At 40.3% G+C, this 26,527-nt stretch overlaps 2 protein-coding genes across 2 annotated transcripts in view; both read left to right on the top strand.

Annotated features, from left to right (window-relative positions):
* Positions 1-3,736, top strand: part of LOC109474124 (mucin-17-like) — a 7,092-nt gene extending 3,356 nt beyond the window's left edge. Inside the window, exons 2-4 of the mRNA XM_019774331.1 lie at positions 768-1,634; positions 2,167-3,285; positions 3,668-3,736. Coding sequence (XP_019629890.1) covers positions 768-1,634; positions 2,167-3,285; positions 3,668-3,736 — 2,055 coding nt within the window. The remainder of the gene's footprint in view (positions 1-767; positions 1,635-2,166; positions 3,286-3,667) is intronic.
* An 883-nt stretch (positions 3,737-4,619) lies between these two features.
* LOC109474122 overlaps positions 4,620-26,527 on the top strand; it is a 38,526-nt gene continuing 16,618 nt past the window's right edge. Inside the window, exons 1-36 of the mRNA XM_019774330.1 lie at positions 4,620-6,106; positions 6,170-7,144; positions 7,449-7,625; positions 8,526-8,645; positions 9,057-9,203; positions 9,458-9,574; positions 10,064-10,174; positions 10,580-10,693; positions 11,190-11,306; positions 11,761-11,874; positions 12,398-12,538; positions 13,011-13,153; positions 13,570-13,752; positions 14,388-14,582; positions 15,119-15,314; positions 15,660-15,875; positions 16,298-16,441; positions 16,868-17,008; positions 17,235-17,437; positions 17,774-17,858; positions 18,166-18,339; positions 18,839-18,952; positions 19,399-19,656; positions 20,016-20,171; positions 20,483-20,673; positions 21,215-21,395; positions 21,706-21,831; positions 22,182-22,304; positions 22,568-22,693; positions 23,063-23,311; positions 23,549-23,677; positions 24,163-24,285; positions 24,604-24,732; positions 25,085-25,207; positions 25,810-25,926; positions 26,103-26,219. Coding sequence (XP_019629889.1) covers positions 4,639-6,106; positions 6,170-7,144; positions 7,449-7,625; positions 8,526-8,645; positions 9,057-9,203; positions 9,458-9,574; positions 10,064-10,174; positions 10,580-10,693; positions 11,190-11,306; positions 11,761-11,874; positions 12,398-12,538; positions 13,011-13,153; positions 13,570-13,752; positions 14,388-14,582; positions 15,119-15,314; positions 15,660-15,875; positions 16,298-16,441; positions 16,868-17,008; positions 17,235-17,437; positions 17,774-17,858; positions 18,166-18,339; positions 18,839-18,952; positions 19,399-19,656; positions 20,016-20,171; positions 20,483-20,673; positions 21,215-21,395; positions 21,706-21,831; positions 22,182-22,304; positions 22,568-22,693; positions 23,063-23,311; positions 23,549-23,677; positions 24,163-24,285; positions 24,604-24,732; positions 25,085-25,207; positions 25,810-25,926; positions 26,103-26,219 — 7,543 coding nt within the window. The 5' untranslated portion in view covers positions 4,620-4,638. The remainder of the gene's footprint in view (positions 6,107-6,169; positions 7,145-7,448; positions 7,626-8,525; positions 8,646-9,056; positions 9,204-9,457; positions 9,575-10,063; positions 10,175-10,579; positions 10,694-11,189; positions 11,307-11,760; positions 11,875-12,397; positions 12,539-13,010; positions 13,154-13,569; positions 13,753-14,387; positions 14,583-15,118; positions 15,315-15,659; positions 15,876-16,297; positions 16,442-16,867; positions 17,009-17,234; positions 17,438-17,773; positions 17,859-18,165; positions 18,340-18,838; positions 18,953-19,398; positions 19,657-20,015; positions 20,172-20,482; positions 20,674-21,214; positions 21,396-21,705; positions 21,832-22,181; positions 22,305-22,567; positions 22,694-23,062; positions 23,312-23,548; positions 23,678-24,162; positions 24,286-24,603; positions 24,733-25,084; positions 25,208-25,809; positions 25,927-26,102; positions 26,220-26,527) is intronic.

Raw genomic sequence — 26,527 nt, 5'->3', positions numbered from 1 at the left:
TCTCAAACTACAGAAATAGCAACATCTGGGACAACTGAGGGAAGTACAGCTCAAACGACAGAAATTGCAATAGAAACAACTACTATTGCAACAACTGATTTCTCTGAGACAACTATTGCAGAAGAAACTACAGAAATGAAAAGAGTGGGACAACTGAGGCAATAACAGCTCAAACGACAGAAATAGCAGCAGAAACTACAACAATTGCAACAACTGAGGCCTCTGCGACAACTATAGTAGAAGAAACTACGGATATAACAACATCTGGCACAACTGCAGCAAGTACAGCACAAACTACAGAAATAGCAACACCTGGGACAACTGAGGGAAGTACAGCTCAAACGACAGAAATTGCAATAGAAACAACAACTATTGCAACAACTGAGGTCCCCGAGACAACTATAGCAGAAGAAACTACAAAAATAACAACGACTGAGACAACTGAGGCAAGTACAACTCAAATAACAGAAATAACAGCAGCTGAAACTACAGAACTGAGGACAACTGGGACAGCTGTGGCAAGTACATCTCAAACTACACAAATAACAACAACTGGGGCAACCGAGACAAATACAGCTCAAACGACAGAAATGACAGCACAAACTACAGAAACAGCAACAATAGGGACAACTGCGGCAAGTACATCTCAAACTATACAAATAACAACAACTGGGGCAACTGAGGCAAGTACAGAACAAACTACAGAAATTACAGCTCAAACTACAGAACTAAGGACAACTTCGGCAAGTACAGCACAAACTACAGAAATAGCAACAGCTGAGACAACTGGGGAAAGTACAGCTCAAACTATTGAGGTAACAACAGTTGAAACAACTGAGGCAAGTACAGCACAAACTATACAAACAACAACAGCTGAGACAACTGGGGCAAGTACAGCACAAACTACAGGAATAACAACAGCTGAGACAACTGCAGCAAGTACAGCACAAAATACCGAACTATTAACAACAGCTGAAACAACTGAGGCAAGTACAGCACAAACTACAGAAACTATAGCTGAAACAATTGAGGCAAGTACAGCACAAACTACAGAACTAACAACAGCTGGGACAACTGAGGCAAGTACAGCACAAACTACAGAACTAACAACAGCTGGGACAACTGAGGCAAGTACAGCAACCCAAACTACAGAACTATTTAGAACAACAGCCGAGAGAACTGAGGCAAGTACAGCACAAACTACAGAAGCATTATCAACAGCTGAGACAACTGCAGCAAGTAAAGCGCAAACTACAGTGCTGAGAACAGCTGGGACAACTGAGGCAAGTACAGCACAAACTACAGAAGCATTATCAACAGCTGAGACAACTGAGGCAAGTACAGCACAAACTACTGAACTATTAACAGAAGCTGAAACAACCAAGGCAGGTACAACAAAAACTACAGAAATAACAACAGCTGAGAGAACTGACGCAAGTACAGCACAAACTACAGAACTATTAAGAACAGCTGGAACAACTGAGGCAATTAAAGCAACCCAAACTACAGACATAACAACAGCTGAAACAACTGAGGCAAGTACAGCACAAACTACAGAACTATTAACAACAGCTGAAACAACTGAGGCAAGTACAGCTCAAACTACAGAACTATTTAGAACAACAGCTGGGACAACTGAGGCAAGTACAGTACAAACTACAGAACTATTAACAACAGCTGAAACAACTGAGGCAAGTACAGTACAAACTACAGAAACTATAGCTGAGACAACTGAGGCAAGTACAGCAACCCAAACTACAGAACTATTTAGAACAGCCTTGACAACTGAAGCAAGTACAGCACAAACTACCGAATTAACAACAGACTGGGACAACTGAGGCAAGTACAGCAACCCAAACTACAGAACTATTTAGAACAACAGCCGAGAGAACTGAGGCAAGTACAGCAACCCAAACTACAGAACTATTATCAACAGCCGAGACAACTGAGGCAAGTACAGCAAAAACTACAGACATTACAACAGCTGAGAGAACTGAGGCAAGTACAGCACAAATCACAGACATAACAACAGCTGGAACAACTGAGGCAAGTAAAGCAACCCAAACTACAGAACTATTTAGAACAACAGCTAAGATAACTGAGGGAACAGCTGGGAAAACTGACGCAAGTACAGCACAAACTACAGAGGTATTATCAACAGCTGAGACAACTGAGGTTAGTACAGCGCAAGCTACAGACATAACAACAGCTGAGACAACTGCAGCAAGTACAGCACAAACTACTAAAATAACAACAGCTGAGACAACTGAGGCAAGTTCAGCACAAAGTACAGAACTAATAACAACAGCTGGGACAACTGAGGCAAGTACAGCACAAACTACAGAAACTACAACAGCTGAGACAACTGAGGCAAGTACAGCAACCCAAACTACAGAACTATTTAGAACAGCCTTGACAACTGAAGCAAGTACAGCACGAACTACCGAACTAACAACAGGTGGGGCAACTGAGGCAAGTACAGCACAAACTACAGAACTATTTAGAACAACAGCTGGGACAACTGCAGCAAGTACAGCACAAACTACCGAACTATTAACAACAGCTGAAACAACTGAGGCAAGTACAGCACAAACTACAGAAACTATAGCTGAGACAACTGAGGCAAGTACAGCAACCCAAACTACAGAACTATTTAGAACAGCCTTGACAACTGAAGCAAGTACAGCACAAACTACCGAATTAACAACAGCTGGGACAACTGAGGCAAGTACAGCAACCCAAACTACAGAACTATTTAGAACAACAGCCGAGAGAACTGAGGCAAGTACAGCACAAACTACAGAACTGGGAACAGCTGGGAAAACTGACGCAAGTACAGCACAAACTACAGAGGTATTATCAACAGCTGAGACAACTGAGGTTAGTACAGCGCAAACTACAGACATAACAACAGCTGAGACAACTGCAGCAAGTACAGCACAAACTACAGAACTATTAACAGAAGCTGAGACAACTGAGGCAAGTACAGCACAAATCACAGACATAACAACAGCTGGGACAACTGACGCAAGTGCAGCACAAACTACAGAACTATTAAGAACAGCTGGAACAACTGAGGCAAGTAAAGCAACCCAAACTACAGAACTATTTAGAACAACAGCTAAGATAACTGAGGCAAGTGCAGCACAAACTACGGAACTAACAACAACTGGGGCAACTGAAACAAGTACAGCAACCCAAACTACAGAACTACTAAGAACAGCTGAGACAACTGAGGCAAGTACAGCACAAACTACCGAACTAATAACAGGTGGGGCAACTGAGGCAAGTACAGCAACCCAAACTACAGAACTACTTAGAACAGCTGGTACAACTGAGGCAATTACAGCACAAACTACAGACATTACAACATCTGAGACAACCAAGGCAAGTACAGCACAAACTACAGACATCACAGCTGAGACAACTAGGGCAAGTACAGCACAAACTACAGATGTATTAACAGCTGATACAACGGAGGCAAGTACAGCACAAACTACAGAACTAGTAACAACAGCTGAAACAACTAAGGAAAGTACAACAACCCAAACTACAGACACAACAACAGCTGAAACAACTGAGGCAAGTACAGCACAAACTACAGAAATAACAACAGCTGAAACAACTGAGGCAAGTACGGTACAAGCTACAGATGTATTAACAACAGCTGAGACAACTGAGGCAAGTACAGCACACAGTACAGAACTATTTAGAACAGCTGAAACAACTGAAGTAAGTACAGCTCAAACTACAGAAACAACAACAGCTGGTACAACTGAGGCAATTACAGCACAAACTACAGACATTACAACATCTGAGACGAACCAAGGCAAGTACAACACAAACTACAGACATAACAGCAGCTGAGACAACTGAGGCAAGTACAGCACCAAACTACAGATGTATTAACAGCTGATACAACGGAGGCAAGTACAGCACAAACCACTGAACTAGTAACAACAGCTGAAACAACCAAGGCAAGTACAGCACAAACTACAGACATAACAACAGCTGAGACAACTGAGGCAAGTACGGTACAAGCTACAGATGTATTAACAACAGCTGAGACAACTGAGGCAAGTACAGCTCAAACTACAGAAAAAACAACAGCTGGTACAACTGAGGCAATTACAGCACAAACTACAGAAACAACAACAGTTGAGACAACTGAGGCAAGTACAGCACAAACTGCAGACATCACAGCTGAGACAACGGAGGCAAGTACAGCACAAACTACAGAACTAGTAAAAACAGCTGAAACAACCAAGGCAAGTACAGCACAAGCTACAGACATAACAGCAGCTGAAACAACTAAGGCAAGTACAGCAACCCAAACTACAGACATAACAACAGCTGAGACAACTGAAGCAAGTACAGCACAAACTGCAAAATTAACAACAGCCGAGAGAACTGAGGCAAGTACAGTGCAAACTACAGAAGCATTATCAACAGCTGAGACAACGGAGGCAGGCACAACACAAACTACAGAACTGAGAACAGCTGAAACAACTGAGGCAAGTACAGCACAAAGTACAGACATAACAGCAGCTGAAACAACTAAGGCAAGTACAGCAACCCAAACTACATACATAACAACAGCTAAGACAACTGAAGCAAGTACAGCTACAAATTACAAAAATGACAACAGCTGAAACAACTGAGGCAAGTACAGCACAAACTACAGAACTAGGAACAGCAGCTGAAACAACTAAGGAAAGTACAACAACCCAAACTACAGACATTGCAACAGCTGAGACAACTGAGGCAAGTACAGCACAAATTACAGAGCTATTAACAACAGCTGGAACAACCAAGGCAAGTACAGCACAAACTACAGACATAACAACAGCTGAAAAAACTGAGGCAAGTACGATACAAGCTACAGATGTATTAACAACAGCTGAGACAACTGAGGCAAGTACAGCACACAGTACAGAACTATTTAGAACAGCTGAAGCAACTGAAGTAAGTACAGCTCAAACTACAGAAACAACAACAGCTGGTACAACTGAGGCAATTACAGCACAAACTACAGACATTACAACATCTGAGACAACCAAGGCAAGTACAGCACAAACTACAGACATAACAACAGCTGAGACAACTGAGGCAAGTACAGCACAAACTACAGATGTATTTACAGCTGATACAACTGAGGCAAGTACAGCACAAGCTACAGACATAACAGCAGCTGAAACAACTGAAGCAAGCACAACACAAACTACAGAACTGAGAACAGCTGAAACAACTGAGGCAAGTGCAGCGCAAACTACAGAAATAACAAGAGCTGAGACAACTGAGGCAAGTACAGGAACCCAAACTACATACATAACAACAGCTAAGACAACTGAAGCAAGTACAGCTCAAATTACAAAAATGACAACAGCTGAGACAACCGAGGCAAGTACAGCACAAACCACAGACATAACAACAGCCGATACAACTGAGGCAAGTACAGCACAAATTACAGAGCTATTAACAACAGCTGGAACAACCAAGGCAAGTACAACACAAGCTACAGACATAACAGCAGCTGAGACAACTGAGGCAAGTACAGCACAAACTACAGATGTATTAACAGCTGATACAACGGAGGCAAGTACAGCACAAACTACAGAACTAGTAACAACAGCTGAAACAACCAAGGCAAGTACAGCACAAGCTACAGAAATAACAACAGCTGAAACAACAAAGGCAAGTACAGAACAAGCTACAGCCATAACAGCAGCTGAGACAACTGAAGCAAATACAGCACAACCTACAGAACTGAGAACAACTGGGACAACTGACGCAAGTACAGCACAAACTACAGAAATAACAACAGCTGAAACAACTGAGGCAAGTACGGTACAAGCTACAGATGTATTAACAACAGCTGAGACAACGGAGGCAAGCACAACACAAACTACAGAACTGAGAACAGTTGGGACAACTGAGGCAAGCACAGCACAAAGTACAGACATAACAACAGCTGAAACAACTGAGGCAAGTGTAGCGCAAAGTACAGAAATAACAACAGCTGAGACAACGGAGGCAAGTACAGCACAAACTACAGAACTGAGAACAGTTGAGACAACTCAGGCAAGTACAGCACAAACTACAGACACAACAACAGCTGAAACAACTCAGGCAAGTACAGCACAAACTACAGAAACAACAACAGCTGAAACAACTGAGGCAAGTACAGCACTAACTACAGAAACAACAACATCTGAGACAACCGAGGCAAGTACAGCACAAACTACAGAAACAACAACAGCTGAGACAACTGAGGCAAGCACAGCTCAAACTACAGAAATAACAACAGCTAAGACAACTGAGACAAGTACAGCACAAACTACAACTGATGAAAGTACCGCACAAACTACAGAAATAACAACAGCTAAGACAACTGAGACAAGTATAGCACAAACTACAACTGATGAAAGTACCGCACAAACTACAGAAGTAACAACAGCTGGGACAATTGAGGCAAGTACAGCACAAGCTACAGAAAGTACAACATCTGGGATAACTGGGGCAAGTACGACAACCCAAACTACAGCACTATTAACAACAGCTGGGACAACTGAAGCCATTACAGCACAAACTGAAGAAATAACGCCATCTGTAACATTTCAGGCAAGTACAGCACAAAGTACAACTGAGGAAAGTACGGCACAAACTACAGAAGTAACAACAGCTGGGACAACTGAGGAAAGTACGGCACAAACTACAGAAGTAACAACAGCTGGGACAACTGAGGAAAGTACGGCACAAACTACAGAGGTAACAACAGCTGGGACAACTCGTACAGCTGAGACGTCTACAGAAGATATTACAAAGAAAACAACAGCTGAGCCACTGAAGAAAACTACCTTAGAAACCACTACAGCTGACACAACTGAGGCAACTACAGTACGTTCTACAGAAACGACAACAGTTGAGACAACTGAGGCAACTACAGTACGTTCTACAGAAAAGACTACAGTTGAGACAACTGAGGCAACTACAGTACGTTCTACAGAAAAGACGACAGTTGAGACAACTGGGGCAACTAGAGCAGAAACAACAGAATCATCTACAGCTACACGGGAGACATCCACTGGCAAAAGCACACCTATTTTATCAAGTACACCACAGTTGGGAACTACACCTTCAACCGGTATGTTGGTTTCTGAAATATTTTAACTTATTATAGAGTGAATTAGAAAGAGCACTTTTCGTAGCCTGGCCAATATACAATTTGCTGTAACAGTTTTTGATCTACCGTATAATGTATGACCTCAATGAAAAATGGATGTATTGTTTGGTTTGTGTGTGTGGATATATATGTCTGTGTGTAACAATAGAAATGTTGAAATGAAACCTAAGGATTACTTAAGGACTTAACGTTTTGGGTTAATGTTATCAACTATGTATGTATAATCAATGGGGTTCATAATGAAACGCTATCTTTCCCACTCTAGCTGGTGAGTGTGGCTGCCCTCCACAGGCCGACCATGCAAACGTACAACTGACAGGGACAACAGCTGGCTCTACAGCCACCTACACGTGTAAGGAATGGTTTCACCTGACCAGTGGAGATACAACTCACATCTGTGGCAGCGATGGAATATGGGAAGGCACACTGCCCATCTGTGAAGGTAGACGTTAATTAACTTAATGCGCTAATATCAACTTTCTAAGTTACCTTGGCCAAAGGGATATCCTTTTGGTGCTGTTTGTATGTTATAACAACAATATTTTTCTTTATTGCCACAAGAAAAGTACGGCTACTTTCGTAAGGCCTAGTACTACAACTAAGCATACAGACAGATGAATTAACGCCAACCAACTTACGAATAAATCGACATATTGACTGTGACGTATCATGTATACTACTGGTTCTAGTTGATATATTGTCCTATTTGATGAATGGCATGTTGATGAAAGATGTCCAAACCCTGAAAGAAAACACTCCGGCTCACAACTGAGTTGCCCAGACGGAAGTATCAGCAGCTGCTGTGCGCACAAGGTCAAAGGTCATGCCTTCACCTTTGACATTTGACCCCCAGTGCGCATGAAACCCTGAACTTCGCGAGCAAAATTTTAGCCGACACAATCGGGCGTTAACGTACGTTTGAGCTAAAGGCAGATCATCTGTGGCCGAATGGACCGGACAGTTACGATTTTTCCACGTTAACACGACTGCTTGGAGTATAAAGTTAGTATATAATTTAGCCAACATAAACGTTACTATAGAGTAGTGTACAGCGCTGGGTTGTTTTGCCATATAACTTAGTTGTCAAGCCAGTCTACCATGCTCCAGAAGCGGCTGGAAAAGGGTAAAAATTGCCCAGATAACTTGCCAGGGGAGTTTCCAGCCGCTTCCGAAGCCTGGTAACTTAACATTTGTCCAGTCTTGTGTTGAGTTGAAGATATCTCACAACTGTCACTGATGTTGCATTTCCAAAGTAACGTCTACTCGAGTGTCTCTATCCCAGCAACTATCACCGTCACTCCAACCCATCTGATGAAATGCATGTTAAAATCTTCCCCTACAGCTACGGTACCTTGCGTCCGCTTCTGTGGGTTTGGGGTCTGTTACGTTGACGATGGTGGTATGCAGAGATGTGACTGTGATGCTGGCTATGACTTCTTTGGCAGAGCTCAGTTTTGCCTTGGTGAGTAATTGAAGAAGGGATACTTTATTAAATAGAATTATGTTATAATATCAGCGCTCGAAATATTACCTGCATATGCAGATATAGTACAGGTAAAATTGGGGGCTGTTAAGGTATTTCTGATGTCCACATGTACCTAAAAATCCTGTCCATGCACTCACGTTAAAAAAAAGATGGGTGTATGTTGATCTTCCTTTGTGACTTTATTTTGAATGATTATTGTAAAAAAAATAATGCCAATGGTTTCTGAACAGTTTTTACTCTTTAGTATGATCCTTTAGTCCCTAAAGTCTGACTGGTGCAGGTAAAATTTAATTATCTGATCCTGGCAAATTTTAATGTTACCAGCACCAGTGTATAATGGAGGCATGTTTGTTAAAATCATGTTTTCTATACATTATTTCTTTTCAGATGTCAACGAGTGCTTAGTTGGGCTGGATTATTGCTTTGAAAGACCAGCTTGTGTGCCTGAGGCAGACTGCAGCAATGTTCCCTATGGGTCCTACAGCTGTCGCTGTCCTATAGGGTACACTGGAGATGGGAGGACTTCATGTCAAGGTATATGTTTTAATACATCAGCAGAAGAATGTACTGCACCAGTGCAAAACCCAGATTTTTCACGCATTTTGTTGGATGTTAGGACAACGTTGCATCAGTATTTTGCCTGTTGCAAACAATATCTTAAGTTTTCCGTTGTTTTAATATATCAGCAGAATGTACTGCACCTGAGTGCAAAACCCAGATTTTTCACGTATTTTGTTGGATGTTGCTTCATAACTTGACCCCAAGATGCTTGTTGATTATTCTTGCAGACATTGATGAATGCGAGGATAGCCCATGTTCTGAGAATGCTGCCTGTACCAACACACCAGGCAGTTACACATGCCGGTGTCGAGAAGGATACAGAAGATTTGGCAGATCTTGCATTGGTTTGTAGTGAACCTGATAACAATAAATTTTTGTCACTTTCTATGCAAAAAATAGGCAATTGCAATGCCTACATTTTCAACAATATTTTAACAATAATTGACATTTTACATTGTACAAATTGGTGTACTTGAGCCACCATACAGATCATCGAAATACATTGTATTTTCTGTTTATATTCAACAAAATTGTGCTATTCAGTCGCAACATACATGTTTTACTTTGTGCTTAAAATTTGCAGCACCATTCCTTTGTCATTAAATAATTTTGAAACATTTCTATCAAATAGGGTAGCATTTTGTATTAGACAATAGACAGTGATATGAAACTATGCAATTCATAAAGTGCCAGCAAAGAAATGATTGACAAAAATGTACAAGTTTACAAACTTTTGGCTTTAAACATAAAATTAATGTCTGTGAACAAAAGACAACAAAAAATAAAGTGGTTTTTGTGCTAAACTTGTTATATTTGATGTTTTTCTCCAACAGATATTGATGAATGTCGGAGTAACCCTTGCGTCAGAGGATCGTGTGTGAATGGAATAAATGCCTTCACTTGTAACTGCTTCGATGGGTTTTCTGGAGACAGGTGTCAGACAGGTAAGCTACTGACCACACCTTTCACATTACATCTTTTTTTTTATCATCCTCAACTGATATAAAGTCATTTACCCTCAGAGTCAGACAGTAGTAGTATTTGGAACATCTCTTTTTTTTAAAGGTGTGGTGGGTTCTTAAATGTGCGTGGGGTGTGGCTCTCCCCAAACGCGGGACCTCTATTTAACGTCCTATCCAAGTGAAGTCCCTAACAACATTCTTCAAGCAGCAGTCTTTTGGGGGCTGATACTGTCTTTGTGGCCACCAAAAGATCTTTGAGATTACCTGATGATAGCTAGGGACTTGACTTGTATATTATCACTGTCTTAAAGGTGCATATCAAAATATATTTCTTGGCTGTTAACTCTTGCATATAATAAACATCTGCTATTATGTTTTTTCCTGCAGACATTGATGAGTGTGAGAGTGATCCCTGTCAGAACAATGGAACATGTATGGATAGAGTCAACTCCTACAGGTGCCAGTGTGTGGATGGATGGGAGGGGGACACATGTCAGCAGGGTGAGATCTTTAATGTGTATATCAATACTTTACATTTGGAACTGCATACTCATGTATCTCACTTATTGTTACAGTAACTGTTATATATCTTTGTCAGAATTGCTAATATGTTTGGGACCACATCATTAGCAGTAACAACTAGCTTCAGTGCACAGTGAACCAGTAACACCTAGATTCAGTGCACAGTGAACCAGTGAACACCTAACTCCAGTGCACAGTGAACCAGTAACTCGCTTCAGTGCAGTAACTGTCCTAGCTTCTGAGTGCACAGTGAAACAGTCATATAATTGCCTTGATGAAGATGACAGACGGTCATCATCAAAACATGGGCTCTTTTGTAAAACAAGTGGTTGGGAAAAAAGAACGTTCACTTGCTATTCTGTCATTTACCAACCTGATGAAATTATTCTGGATATGGAGGAAGTAACGAACAATAGACATTACTAAATCTGAATTGAGTGTACATTATTCTAACTCTATCTTTTATTTCTCGCAGACATTAATGAGTGCTTGAGCAATCCATGTGACCAAAATGCTGACTGTGAGAACAGTCTAGGGTCCTTCAGCTGTGCTTGTAGGGAAGGATTTGAAGGAGATGGATTTGAATGCACAGGTAAATCAACTAAGTCAAAGTTCCTTCCCAAACCTACATGTACAATTATGTTGCATAGGGTAGCACCCATCTTCATTTCTGTAGCTCTGGGCAATACAGTTGTGCAACCACTATGGGGCTAGTGTACTGGTGGTGGTGTGTTTTTTTAATTACTAGTACTTAGTGACTGTAGTACTATATGTATGTTAGCTACCAATACCAATACAGATGGACTTAGTTATATATAACTGAATGTACAATATAATATCTTAAACTTATATGACTGCAAATCATTATGTTCTGCAATCACTTATAAAGTAGGGGCTAGTCCACTGGTAGTGGTGTGTTTTTACTTTGAAATTCTTAGTAACCGTACTACATGTATGTTAACTACCAGATTGAGTACAGATGGACTTTTAAGACCATGATTCTAGATGTGATGTTATAAAGCCTTATAACTTTCTTGGTGTTTCAGATGTAGATGAATGTGCCTCAGACCCATGCCAGAATGATGGGGAATGTGTGGACCAGGTTAACGGATACACCTGTTTCTGCACCAGTGGATGGCGGGGAACAAACTGTGAGGAAGGTCAGTTCCACACAAATATTGTTTCATCTCATACAGAAGTCTGGTGACTATAACATAGTATAGGTCTACATGAACTCAAAAAACTAATTATATAGACAAGACAGTGAGTCACATACTTAGACAACAAGCTGTTAGGGTGGGGGGCAGACTTGTGTATTTTAAAGCTATCTTTAAGTTACTACTTTGAATTTCCAAATTGTGATGCTAGCATATTCAGATCATGAGATATGAAAACCAGATGAGGTCCACTGCAGTACCAAGGAAATCTGCCAGGGGGTCCAAACTCTAATGATTTTTAGGCCTCATCCAGACCTACCCACCTAGTACCAAGTTTTATCTATCCAAAGCTACAAAATGTACTTGACTTATCATGCTAAACTACATACACACAAATGCAACCAAAAACATACTAACCTTCTTGGCAAAGGTAGTCATACATTTTGTATAATGTAATGTGCATGCAAGCATACAAACAGTTTTGATCAGTGAGTTCAGCAAGTTTGATCAGTGATTCCGTTTTCAGATATTGATGAGTGTAACATCATCACATCACGAAAATGCCACAGGAATGCAGCCTGCACCAACTCTGAGGGCAGCTACTCATGTGTGTGTAATGAAGGTTACTATGGCAATGGACTTACCCAAGAACAGCTTATTTGTAGAGGTAAGCTTGATCTTAATCTATTCTACATACTTGTTACTTAAAATCATTAAGTTACAGTACATTTAATCTCCATTCTTCAGAATTTACATGTAGGCAATTACTAGTATAATGGATAACATCAAAAACTGTTAAGAAACCATTGCCATTATTTCTTTTACACTTCATAGGTGGTGACAGCTGATAAAATACACTGACACATGCATGTAAACCCACTACATGGATGGGTGCAGGTTACAATGTATGTGAAGGTAGACACCAGAAGTACATTTTGTACCTGCACAGCTCTAATTTTAGTGGACTCACCTGCATATACTCTCAGGCTGGTACTACATGGATCAGTGCAGGTTAGGTGCAGGTAGAAATTCAGAACCTGCACAGCTCCAATTGTACCTGCACTAAGGTGCATATTTCAAGCCCTAAAATTCAACGTTAACTTAACTTTTTAATTAGTAACATTCTTATACTGTTTCAGAAACCATCCTGTTCCCATATGGCCAAGACCAAGGGGACTTTTGGCTGCCCAAGGCAGGAAGGCAGAAGGATGTTTCCTTAGAGTCCCTCCTAGAAGTGGACATCGGCTTCCCATTCTTTGGGGTCTTCTATTACAGTCTTTATGTGAGTTTTTTTTTCTGTTCAAGAATATCTAATATTTAGTATATAGACTATTTGTTTTGTACAATTGTAGTACTATGCTTTGTTATATGTGTCTATGATGTATTGTCTATGATGCATACTACGTGTTTGCATGTGTGTGGCCTTCCTAGAAAGCAGTACTTAGCCTCTTAGGGATCAACCACTCTGCTTCAAGAAAACAGAAATAAATAACACAGCATGCAAATGTCATCTTCTGCACTTATTACTAAATTATATGTATCAAGCACAATTTTATATCGGTTGGCAGGGATATACATTGTATATCAATGATATAACAATGCTGTATTACAGCATTGTTATTAAAGGCAGCAAAGAATTGCATAACCTACTGTTACACCATTTTCAAAGAACTTAATCATAATGATTTCCCATCCTAGCTGTCTGACAATGGGTTGATAGTGTTCCCACCGACACCACAAGCCCGAGCTACCAGGCCTCCCTACCCCAACCCCACCCGTTTCAGCAGTACAGCCACAGTACAGGCCGGAGCCCCTCCTATGGTCGCAGCCTTCTGGGCTGATGTGGACCTGACCAGCAATGTTGGGCAAGTCTTCTATCAGGTATGTTTAATCTGAAACAAGGGAAGTGGTCCTGATCCAGTTTTAATTAGCTCACTGAAGAGCTATCCTCCCACTGGTCGTGACAGGGAAGACAGACACTATGTACTGTATTTACAGGTTCATTGTACCAGTAGGACAGTACAAATGTATTTACAGGTTCATAGTACAAGTAGTAGTACTACTACTGTAGTAGTAGTAGTAGTACACTACTGTAGTAGTAGTAGTGGTAGTGGTAGTAGTAGTAATATTGTACCAGGGAAATTCTCCTAGCTCTTTTGGACATTGGCACAATGAACGGTGGATGACAGCTTAAACATCCTGTCCTAAGGACTCTAACCCTTTCCAGTAGCGCGTATATCGGGTGAGCAACAACAGCCGATATTCGAACTCCCAACCTCTTGTCCAGAGGACTATGCACAATACATCTTGTAGTCTACAACAGAACCTTTGATACAATAAATGATGTAAAAATGAATGTTATATGTATCATAATTAACATGTAGTATTAAATGTACATGTACTGAGCACTGAGCTAAACTGGTTTATGAAATGTTTAAAACTATGGTCGCATGTTGTGATTTTTAAGTTTTCCTCTACTGTATGCCAATTATTCCTTGCTGTGTCTTGCATTTTAGGTGTATTCTGACAGCCCTATTGGTGACTCAAGGAGAAGAAGAAGAAGAACTGTTGATGATGCCACGCAGGCTGTGTATGACCTGGTAACAGAGAGGGTGGACCAGTACTTTTCTGAAAACTTCCATGCCAGCTGGGTGCTGGTAGTGACTTGGGACCAAGTTCCTACAGTGGAGGCCAGGTATACCAAGCAAAATGTGAGTAGTGGTCTGTGTTTTTGTAATATGCTTTTCTTTGCATTCTGTATATAATAATGCATAATGTACAAATTGCTGTTGTCAACCCTTACTGTTCTCATGACGGAAGTAAACAATTGATTACTGAAACAAGTTTGAACTGTTATTTCTAGCACAAGAATTTTTGTGTACATTTTAAGGGCAAATTGATGCAGGTGTGCCAAATCATTTTGGTATTAGATACTTGTCTGTTAATGTGTGCACTTTTTCATTTGGATGGAAAAAAAGCTGCATTTCAGATGAAATTCATGATCACTTTTGGCACAGGGTTTGTCCTTGGTGCTGAAACGGACCTCTGGATGGCTTAGACCTAGACATGCAAACTTTGACTGTTTTAGTGCCAATCATAAACGTCCAGAAATGTGAAATTATAGCACAAATATGTTGACCAGTGGAAGCAAATGACAATCACATTGATGTTTTTTCTATTAATTTAGAAATATTTCAATTTATGGTGCAAAAATGTAACATATTGCCTCCTTAATGATCATTTTCAGCCCAACACCTTTCAAACCGTGCTGGCCACAGATGGAGAAGACTCCTTTGCTTTCTTCATCTACAAGGAAGATGAGATGTTGTGGACTGATGAACGTCAGAACATCGTCCTTGGATACAACAGCGCCAACGGGCAAAACTTTGACAACATCCTGCTTAACAACCCTTTCAGACCGGACCAAGTCAACGGGAACATAGGTTTGTTGATTTGTTGTAGAGTTCAGACTTTGTTCCAACACAAAAAACAAACTCAACATAAATTTTTGGACGGAATCTACCACTGTCCCGGTACAGGGGGGGTTATTAGTTGATGTATGTATGTAACTTGTACTGTATCATACAGTACAAGTTACATACATACATACTATGTAAATTTTATGTTGATTTGTTTATTTGGATTTTCCACAAAGTGAAAGGGAAGGCAAAACATACGCACCTTTACAAGTTGCCCTCCCCCATACAAAAAACACAACACCAAAATAAACAAAGTCAAAGCTAGCAATATATAAAATGGTTATATATGGTTATGATTATATATTCTAGGTTTGAAAGGACGCTGGGCCTACAAGCTCGGGAGCAACATGGTGAATAACAAGAAGCAGTGCCTGGACTGGTACCTTGCAGAGCCAGACCCATCCGTGTGGATTGTTGGAGAAGGGCAGTGCCCATGTACACTGTTACAGGCACTACTGGACCTGCGCTTCATACCTGTCAACTTGCCAATTTGGGTAGTCTTCCAACTGCTGCTGTTAAATCAAGGTCTGTAAGAGACAGTTTCCATTTCACTTTCACTTTCAAATTGCTTTTCTTTGCAGACATTCTAGGTTGGAATGACATTATGTAAGGCTAGCATGTCTCCCGATACATTCTAGTTCTTGACAATAAAGGACATAATATAATGCTACCCGTTATAAGTCATGTAGTGTTACCAGTACATCTGAAATTATCAGTAGTCATTGTGAACATTATGACTATGTCATTAATGCTTCCCAGAGGTTTGCCATCCCGAGATGTCTTGTTTTTTTTTTATTCACATACATTTATTGAGTATTAAGCAAGAAGCACAGAGTAAAACACAATTTCTTGTTACTTCTTTCTTTTGCCATTTCAGTGGTGCATGTACAGTGTTTAATGTGAAACCTTGTTGATTAAAACTCTGTTCTTGTTCCCTATATCTACAGACCTTGAGGTGTGCATCAGCCCCCTGTTTGCCAGCCCCACAGGCTCCAGTGTAGACTGTTGTTATCGCTTCCTTGCACTCAACACTGAAATACCACAGGCTGGCAACCACTACAGGTATCCAAGGTTCTCCCAAGAATACATTGGTGAGTTCTTTGACACTTACTTACTTGCTTATCTATATAGTTTGAGCTCCTGCTTTCAGAACCAATTTAGAAAGCCTCCTCCACATCACTATCCTACTTGTCTTAAAATGAATGTATTGATCAAGGCAATGAGCACACAATAGAAAAACTATGTGAATTGATCTCAAGTTGCTTTAAAAAGAGAGAAGAAATCTTCAAGATGAAGAAATAGAATGTATTCTCTAGTAGTTCCTAAAACTTTTACATTATTCTTATATCCTTCTATCCTATGTATCATGTTACTCAGTATCATATACATGTTACATTATACTGCAATGTAAGCATTTAGACCCATGGGCATGAACATGCAAAATAAAGATTGAATCAAATCAATTCAACAAGCTGAAAAATGTCAAATAAGAACTGTTTCTGTCCCTTTCTTTGCAGAATATGATGTTCAGCCTAAAGAATGGTGTTGTGATCCCTCTGAGGACAGCACTGAGGACAGCACCGACGATCGATTCTGCAGATTGTTCTATGAAAAGAGGCCCCCAAACAGCTGTGAAAACTACATTCCTCCAAGGATAGGTACTATGCAATGTTACAGATACTGTGTAACAATATTTAGCTGCTGCGGGTTTTCCTGGGTGCAATATGCAGTGCAGTGCAATCAGGATTAAGCTGAGGAAGGTGACAGACGGTCACCGAAATGTCAGCTGTGAATGAAACACTTGGTTGTTCAAAAAGAGTCTCTTAACTCAATAACTTAGCAACCTGATGAAACTATTCACGTATACCTATTCCCTATTCGCAGCAATCCTGTTTGGTGACCCCCACATGAAGACCTTAGACGGCATGGACTACACTTTCAATGGACTGGGAGAGTTCACACTGGTGGATGCCAGGACTGGATACTTCCTGCTGCAGGGGCGGACTGAGAAGGCCATCGGCACACAGGGCGATGCTGAGGCCACAGTCTTCACAGCATTCACATCAAAACAGGAGGGCTCCTCTATTGTAAGAGTTTGATTTGATTTATTGAAATGTAACAATACAATACATGTGGGACAAAGGCAGCTGTTGCTGGTGTTGTGTTACACACATAGAAACAAATACAGGACATTGAGTTAAGTGTGGAAAGTCCTGTAAAGTGCATTTCCCAAGGGCACAGAATCGGTGGCATGTCAGAACCTGGGACCTCTTGGTTCCGAGTCGAGCACTCTGCCGTTATGACCCCACACAGAGTTGACCAGCATTAAGTATGTGTTGATATTCATCTTTTTTCAGTCGTAAAGGTTAACATCATTTGGTAAATGCACAAGGTTGTGGACTTCCAGTTTTACTTTATTTCAGGTTGAAATGGGGATGAATGATGACAGGACGAACATGACTCTCATGGTGGATGGACAAGAGGTCGACATTGCCTTGGTTCAGAATGGTAAGTACTTGGCATTAGCCATTGTGTGTGTGTGTTTGTGTGGATACCGTTGAGTGTGTATGTGTGGATTTCAGCACTAAGGACGGGCATGTTAGTGTGTGTGTGTGCGTGTTGATAGTTTTCAGCACCAAGGACAGGTATGTTAGTGTGCATGTGTGTGTGTATGTGTGTGTGTGTGGATAGTGTTCAGCACCAAGGACAGGCATGTTAGTGTGTGTCAGTGTGTGTATAGTGTTCAGAACCAAAGAGAGGCATTGCTTTTTCAAGATAGCTCCTGACAGTTTTTGCTTTTGCTTTTTTTCCACAGGTAGCCAAAGCTTTGATAACGTGACTGTTCAGAACAACTTCAACTCCAACCAAACCAGCCTGATTGCTTCCTTCTCCTCTGGTATAACTGTGACAGTCACGCTGCAGAAACTCATGTTGATTGTCCAGTTTGGAGCACCAGATTCTTTCCGTAACACAACTCGAGGACTTCTTGGTATGTAAAATACACTGTTGGAAACTTCATTGCAGACTTTAGGCCACTCAAATTCAATCAATTAATGGATATGCCTGCATGCTTTATTAAAAAAGGGCAGGTTGGACTAAGAAAAAGAAGCTTAGACATCCAGGTAATGAGATACACAAGGAAATTGTTACTCAAGCAACTTGATAAGTTTTGAAAACTGTCAGAGGTTTCAAGTAGCATCCACTTTGGAATAAGCTACCTCGTGATTGCTTCCCCTATCAGTATAACCTTAAACTCTTCAAGTCTAAGGTCAACAAACTTCTGGCTGTTCTGTAACCCAAAACATTTTAAGTGGCTCCCATGAGCCTTGTTTTGTGGTGACCCGATGAAGCAAATGAAAAAAAAACAATCTACTTTTTGTCAGTGACTAACAGAATCTGTAGCTGGACAGGCTAGGTATTCATCCCAAAACTATGAATTGATACGTAAATGAGTCAAAGACAAGTTGGACTGTAGTTTCCTTTCCCAGGTGTTTGGAATGATGACTATCAGGATGACTTCACCTATCCAAACGGGACAGTACTGCAGGCACCAGAGGGCAGGAACCTAACAGAGGAGGAAGTATTTCCCTGGGGACTGTCCTGTAAGTCTGCTGCAAGCAAAATTATTCCAGCACATCGGATATGATGATACACATACGTCTTGTTGTTTTGAAATTATTGTATGTACAGTAATTTTATGCTAGCTGTAGGTCGATGTACCTGTAATCCTATGTCTTATAAACAGACTTGTTTCCTGACTTGGAAGACTAGCTGTCACTTAGTCATAGGCAGAGAGATTGACAAAGGAGAGGTTGAACTCCAATAAAATCCATCTCCAATCTGCTTTCTAGCAAACTATTTGTCTTACAAATCCACTGCCTAGCAATGCTTTCATGCCTATTGTAGCATCACAATGTTTAATAGACATACCCAATTTGGGTCAAAACTTATGCTAAATTTTCAGTAAAAGTAGCTGTGAAGATCAGTGTGTTAATTGTAACCATTAACTTTGGAGAACTGAATAAGCTTTTTTCTCTTCTAATCTCAGGGCAAATCAGTGCATCCACCAGTCTGTTCACCTACAAGGATGGGCAGAGTGCAGCGTCTTTTGCCAAACCTGACTTTGTGCCAAAATTCCTGAGCGAACTTTTAAGTGATGCATCTGAAGAAGTTAGGGCAAAGGCCCAATTTATCTGTGGCACAAACAAGGAGTGCCTCTTTGACTTCCTCAGTACTAATGACACAGAAGTTGGTGAACAAACCAAAGACAGTATCGAGACATTTGATTCTGATGCAGAGAAACTTGGTAGGTTGACAATTTGCCTCTGAACAGGTACATGGCATTGTGTCTAATATGAATTATTGAGGTTTGAAACAAAGGATTTCTAAGACTCAAAAGCATATCTATAGCAGCAGTTTTTAACTTAGTAGTGGATATAATAATTATACAATTAATAAAAGTGAATAATGTTGGTGTCACTTAGAATAAAATGCATGTAGTATACAAAAATTGTGACAATGTAACAAAAATGACTCCTTTTGATATAATTCTATTTTAATGTATAATGTTGTAATCTGTATACTGATAGATATTACGAATAGTGTATAAATCAAAAGCTACTCCAATTTTACAAAATTTCACTGTGGCTTCTCTTTGCCCTGCAGCCAACTTCCCACCCAACATAACCCTGAATGCCACAGTCTATGCAGTAGTAGGACAGGAGGTGCAGTTCCAGGTTATTGCTGTGGATCCTGAAGACAACCCTGTTAACTTCTCTATCGGAAACAGCTCTGCAATTCCAGGAGCTACCATCAACTCTGGTAGGTTTTCATGCTTTGTACAACTACAGCAAAATAACATTAGTTTACCATTATTGGTTGCATTTTAGAGTCTGGTGACAAATCTAACAAAAGATTTATGTTGATATTATATAATGTCATGTAGATGACCTCTGTTGCTTACGTATGCTGTATGACTTGTTAGTTTTCTCCCTTGTCATATGGATACAGAAATATTGCAATTCTAAAAAAATGCTGTCATGTAGTGCCACTAAAAAGGTGGATGCTTCAGTGAGTAATTGAGTGTGTATTTCATTACCTGGATGTCTAACCTTCATTGATGCATACTGCAGTGGATGGTGTGTTCAGTTGGACTCCCGACAGCACCGTACCCGTACAGCTAGAGATCGTTGCCAAAGATAGTCTTGATGCATCGACCTCCTCCTATCCCATGGTAAAACTGTGTGACTGTAAGAATGGTGGAACCTGTAACTTCGTCACAGTCAACATCACCGGAGAGATCACGCCTGTTGGACAATTTCAGGTACTGTGGGCAAAATTAAAACATTGGCTCAGTTAGTAATTCTTTTGTGGCTACAAGACAGCTGACATTGTACTATATTTAGTGCGATCTTTCAATCTTTGCACTTCATATATTTTCATAAAATCTATAAAACAACATTAAGCCATTACCTAAACATGTGATAAAGTGCCAACTATTCTAGCTTGCAATCTATTTTTTCATTCTTTGTAAGTTCGACAATTGAACTCACTGTCACAGATAAATATCACATTTGATAGACTTTGCAAGCACTCCAAATTCTCTAATATGCACCATTATGCAAGGAACAGTACATGGAAAAAGAAATAGGAGTAGGCAAACTAAGGAAAGATGGTAGAATAACATGGATCAGCATGACACTAACTAATGGTAAAAGGAACAGAAAACCAAGAAGGTTGGAGAAGACTGGTTGTCAGATCATCTGTGGTGCCCCAAAGGTTGAATAAAAAAAATTTATTATTACAGTGAGGGATAGATGAGATGAGATACCATGGTCATTTTTCCTGTCCTCTGTGTGTACCAGGTGGTTTCCTGCCAGTGTCCAGAAGCATACACAGGTGACTTCTGTGAAGAGGACAAGGATGCCTGCAAAACAGACCCGTGTTATCCAGGCGTCCTTTGTACAGATAACATAGCGCCTGAAGAGGGTTTCACCTGTGGGCCTTGTCCACAGGGTTTAAATGGCACTGGAGAGAAATGTTATGGTGAGCATTTGTTCTACCTCCAATTGCCTAGCCTCTACCAGGCTTCAGAAGCAGCTGGAAAGAGCAAAAATTAGCCAAATAACATGTTCTCCTTCAGTGGATTAACTTACTCCTCTGTTATATTTAACCAATTTCTACTCTTTCCAGCTCTTCCAGAGCCTGGTATAGGCTACCAATTGCACAAATGCATTTGGTAATTTAGATTTTATCCTTTTATGATTAAATAGTGATGATGATGATTAAATAGTACAGATAAAATGCCATGAAAGCTGGAGTGGCTAATACCTGTAAATATCCTTTATTGTTGCAGACATAAATGAGTGTGTTGAAGGCCAGTTGTGTGAACAACCAGATAACTGTGTAAACACCAGAGGGAGTTACACCTGTGCCTGTGACAGTGGTTACACCCTGGACAACAACAGGCTGAACTGTACTGGTAAATCTACATCTATTGCCCTGTTCAAGTCAGACATTTCAAGAAGGACTATCATGGTAAAATTCTGTTACAAAACAAAACAAAATCAAAGAAGGTTTCAGAAGTAAATGTAGAATTAAATGTTTACCTTTGCCAAGATTACATTGTATGATTTTGATGTTGTTTGTGTGTGTGTGTGTGTGTGTGTGTGTGTGTAGTATTCAGCACCAAGGACAGGCATGTTAGTGTGTGTGTGTGTGTGTGTGTGTGTGTGTGTGTGTGTGTGTGTGTGTGTGTGTGTGTGTGTGTGTGGCACAACAACTTTGAAATACAGTTGAGTTACACTAAGTTTTTTCTTTTCCATCCACTAGACATTGATGAATGTAGATCAGGTATTGCTGGATGTGCAGACACGGCAACTTGTACCAACAGCGAGGGTAGTTTCACCTGCACATGTAACACAGGCTATACTGGGAATGGAACACACTGTCAAGGTATTGCTTTATTGTCAAAGGGGGACTCAACATACAGCAGAGTAATGTTATTTTCATTTTCTATTTCTAAAAGATCACATTTCTATCAGTTTTGTTGAATTATCAACAGATTAACCTTAAGCCTTCTTTACTACTTTGACAGTAATTTTAGCAGTAACTATAGTTGATTTTGTCACAAAGACCTTGAGGAAATGTATTTCATTTCACAAATACATTGTGTATGGATGTGTATATTCAATGTGTTATTTAACCCTTACTTACAGATGTGGATGAATGTGCAACTAGTGAGGGAAACGCCTGTGATGTTAATGCAGTCTGTGAGAACACTCCTGGCTCTTACTCATGCACCTGCAACACTGGCTATGTGGGTGGTGGACGCACGTGTCTTGGTATGTCATATCACAATTTGGATGCACGTGTCTTGCATTAAAGGCAAGATAGGTTGCTGATTGGAAACAGTGCTATTAGAAAAAAGTTGTATTAAAGTAATGTATTTTTAACCTCCTTTCCCTTAAAAAGAGCTGAGGTTAGCATGAAAGTTTAGCTGAGTTTGTAAATAACAAATACAGATTAAACTGTTCTCCAACTAAAAAAAAATTGACAGGAAATTTTTATTGACTCCTTTGGTCTTCATCAGCTATCTAACACAAGAACTGTAGACACATGATTTTCCTGCATGTGTGACATCAGCAATTCAAAGTTCGGTCAGTACCTCTCCCCATCAGCTAAGGTTTTCATTTTCTGTTTCCATATTGCAGATCAGGATGAGTGTCTGGACCCACACATCTGCAGCCCCCAGGCCAGCTGTACAAACTCAGTAGGCTCCTACAGTTGTACCTGTGGCGATGGGTACAGGGGGAACGGCACAGTCTGTTCTAATATAGACGAGTGTGCAGAATTCTCAGACAGTCAGTGTAGTCCAGGGCTCGCCATCTGTACTGACACTCCTGGGTCCTACTCATGTCGGTGTAGGAACGGCTTTGTGGGAGATGGCATCAGTTGTGATGGTGAGTTTTAGAAGCGGTCTGTTCAAACTTAACAACATCTACATGTAACATAGCTAAGATTCATTGGTGAAAGTTCTGTTAAGCCCTACCTTATTGTAACACAATATTAGTCATTCAGATTTTGTTTCCATTCAATGCATGCTTTTTGTTTGATTTTGTTCGTGAAGACCACTAGATAGATAGAAAAATAGTCAGCGTATCTATTCACCAATATTTTACTAATTTCTTATTGCTCAGACTTGGATGAATGTTCAAGTGACGATTTGAACAACTGCACTGAGAATGCTGAGTGCGCTAACAGTGAGGGGTCCTACAGCTGTTTCTGTATGGATGGCTACCAAGGAGATGGTTTAGTCAGCTGTACTGGTAAATATGAATATGCAAAATACTGGTTAAAAGTGAATATGCAAAATACATCACTTCTTACAGTTTTTAGACATGTTTAATGTCTAATATCATTTCGTGCACTGTGCACTACCACGGTCTCAGGTTGCTGAAGAATAGGGGCTAACATTGTTACTGTAACTGTAGTAGTGGGCATCCTTCCATCTCAAGAGATGATGGTTTGTTAAGGTTATGGAAGAAGGAGTTTAACATCATGTGCACATTTGTTTATTTGTTCATTGTTTATTGTCATTTTGCACATAAAAAAGTAACAGTATAAAATGAAATTATATACAAGCAAATATATGCTGGAGAGCCCAAGAAACCTGAAGGTGTGTCTAGTGGACTCTCCCAAATCCTATTAATTTTACGATCTCTTATTTACATACATGTATTACATTTACATTTGACTTGCAATGTATTAAGGGACAAGCAAGCAAACATTTCTAATATTCGATTATTTGTAGATGTGGATGAATGTGCAAGCAACTTCAGCAGCTGTGCAGAAGATGCCACCTGTACCAACACCGTTGGATCATTTTTCTGTGCATGCAAAGATGGATTCACCGGCAATGGCTTAGCATGTCAAGGTAAGATACTTCATGTAAATGACTGGTTAAAGACTGATAAACTGGTGGACTTACCAACTACTGAGTACCTAACACCAGCTCAAAAAAGAACAAGAAATGGTCATGTCTTCAAGTACCAGAGTTATCAACAAAGGATTGAAGTGTTCAAAAACTATGATCGTAGAGTGGAACTTGCTGCCACCAAGTATATGTACACTAGGGCCGTCATTTACTAAGTAAATGCCTGTTCATGTAAAAGTGAGATAATGGTTGAGTAGTACTTTAAACAGTGTACAATGAATAATTAAAATGATTTTTTTCATACTTGGCTTTTTGTAGATTTGGATGAGTGCACCACTGGAGCCAATGACTGTGACGATGAAACAAAGGCCTACTGCACCAACCTGCCTGGAAGCTACAACTGTACATGCTTTAATGGATACACAGGGGACGGCACAAGCTGTACAGGTCAGTTAGAGGAAACTATTTTCTGAACTAGGAAGGTAACATTTGCAAAGCAAATGCAGAATGCTTACCTTCACATATGGTCTCAAACACATTCATATTATATGGTGACAGGAGTCTAAATCCCTCCTGCTATAAAATTGCAACATGATGTAACCCAACACTAGTTACCATGGTGACAGACGTCTGGTTCAGGTCATGGTTCTGGTTCTGCCCTGATGAAGGCAGCAAATATTTTTATTTCATTCATTTATTTTCCCACTAGATCAGACTCAGGTTAGATAAAAAATGGCTGACATGACTGAGAAAACTATGTTGAATTGACAATGCATGACATGTGCTTTTGCATCTGCAGATGTGAATGAGTGCACGATGAACAACAATGAATGTACCCAGAACTGTACCAACATGGAGGGAGGTTACACATGTTCGTGTCTGACAGGGTACAGGTTAGAGGCAGATGGATTCACCTGCCGTGGTAAGTACTGCTCTTTTGTATCAAATATCACTGTGTACTTTTTAAGTTTCATCTTATGTACAGCATGTATTACTGGACATCCTCATTTGACAGCTTTTTATGTATTGCCCAGAGTTAGGTGGCAGATGGTCACTGAAACATTGGCTTGGAAAAATCCTTTGGTGGTGAATGTATAATGTTGTCATACTGTAGTCTATCCTTCTCTTCCTTGGTAGTCCTTTCTTGTTCAAATGTGAATTACACACAGGGCTATGTAATTCTCCAGTTTGGGGTGTTTAAACGTGTTAGTTGACAGATTGTTGGAATATAAGGAAGAAATGTTTGAATCGGTTCTGTCCTTGGTGCTGAAATCAAGATAATTCTGTCAGTAACAACTTCCAATAGGGATACCTACAATCAATATGTTCATGTACAGAAATTATCTAAACATACATATATTATAGGAGATATAGGTCCTCCTGGACATCAAAGAATTTTTCTTAAGGTAGCAGCATCTGGCTTTTTGATCATGCATCGGTCCCTGAAACGGGTAGGCAGCAGTCGGCTATAAAACGGAATAACCTGTATGTAAAATGTACAACAACCATGAATGTGTCATGCAGACATTGATGAGTGTGCTGAACAGCTGGATGACTGTGAACAAACCTGCACCAACACTGAAGGAGGCTTCAACTGTTCCTGTGTGGCTGGGTTCATACAAGTTGGAGACTCTTGCCAAGGTAGGGATGGTGCCATGAATTTTTTTCTGAAACAGCTGAATTTTTTTCTGGAACAGCTTCATGAACTGCAGCTTACATGGTACATTACAAGGTTTGCCAAGTGATTTACTTCTAACTTATGTTGTTATGCCTATCACAGTGTTATGCCTATCACAGTACTCTATTATATTTTTCAGCAAATCAAAGTTGCACCAGTAACATCTGCATGAATGCAGAGTGCTATGTGGAGGGTGGAATTGAGAAGTGCCTGTGTTTTTCTGGCTATGAAGAGTTCAACTCCAGCAGCTGTGTTGGTAAGTCCTGACAAGACATCTGGATGAATACATGGTAGAATCCATAGTTGAAAAGTTTATTCTAAAGCAAAACAAAGAATCTGAATTTTCAGTTGAACTCCCAGTAACTGTTACAGTAGTTTTTCTTCCATTTGTGTATTTTTCTCACCCGCAACCTATCCCTGCAAAGTCCCGCTTGACTGTCCTTCTCCAAGTTATCCCTTGCCCTCCCCTTTTCATTTTTATCTGCTAGACACCAGTTCAGTGCCACCCTAGGAAGCCTTAGTATAGGCATTCTTACTACAAATGTACATGCCCCAAGCAACACA

This window comes from Branchiostoma belcheri, unplaced genomic scaffold (genome assembly GCF_001625305.1).
Source record: "Branchiostoma belcheri isolate BF01 breed outbred unplaced genomic scaffold, Haploidv18h27 scaffold30, whole genome shotgun sequence".
NCBI lineage: Eukaryota > Metazoa > Chordata > Leptocardii > Amphioxiformes > Branchiostomatidae > Branchiostoma > Branchiostoma belcheri.
This window is presented reverse-complemented; position numbering and strand designations above follow the sequence as displayed.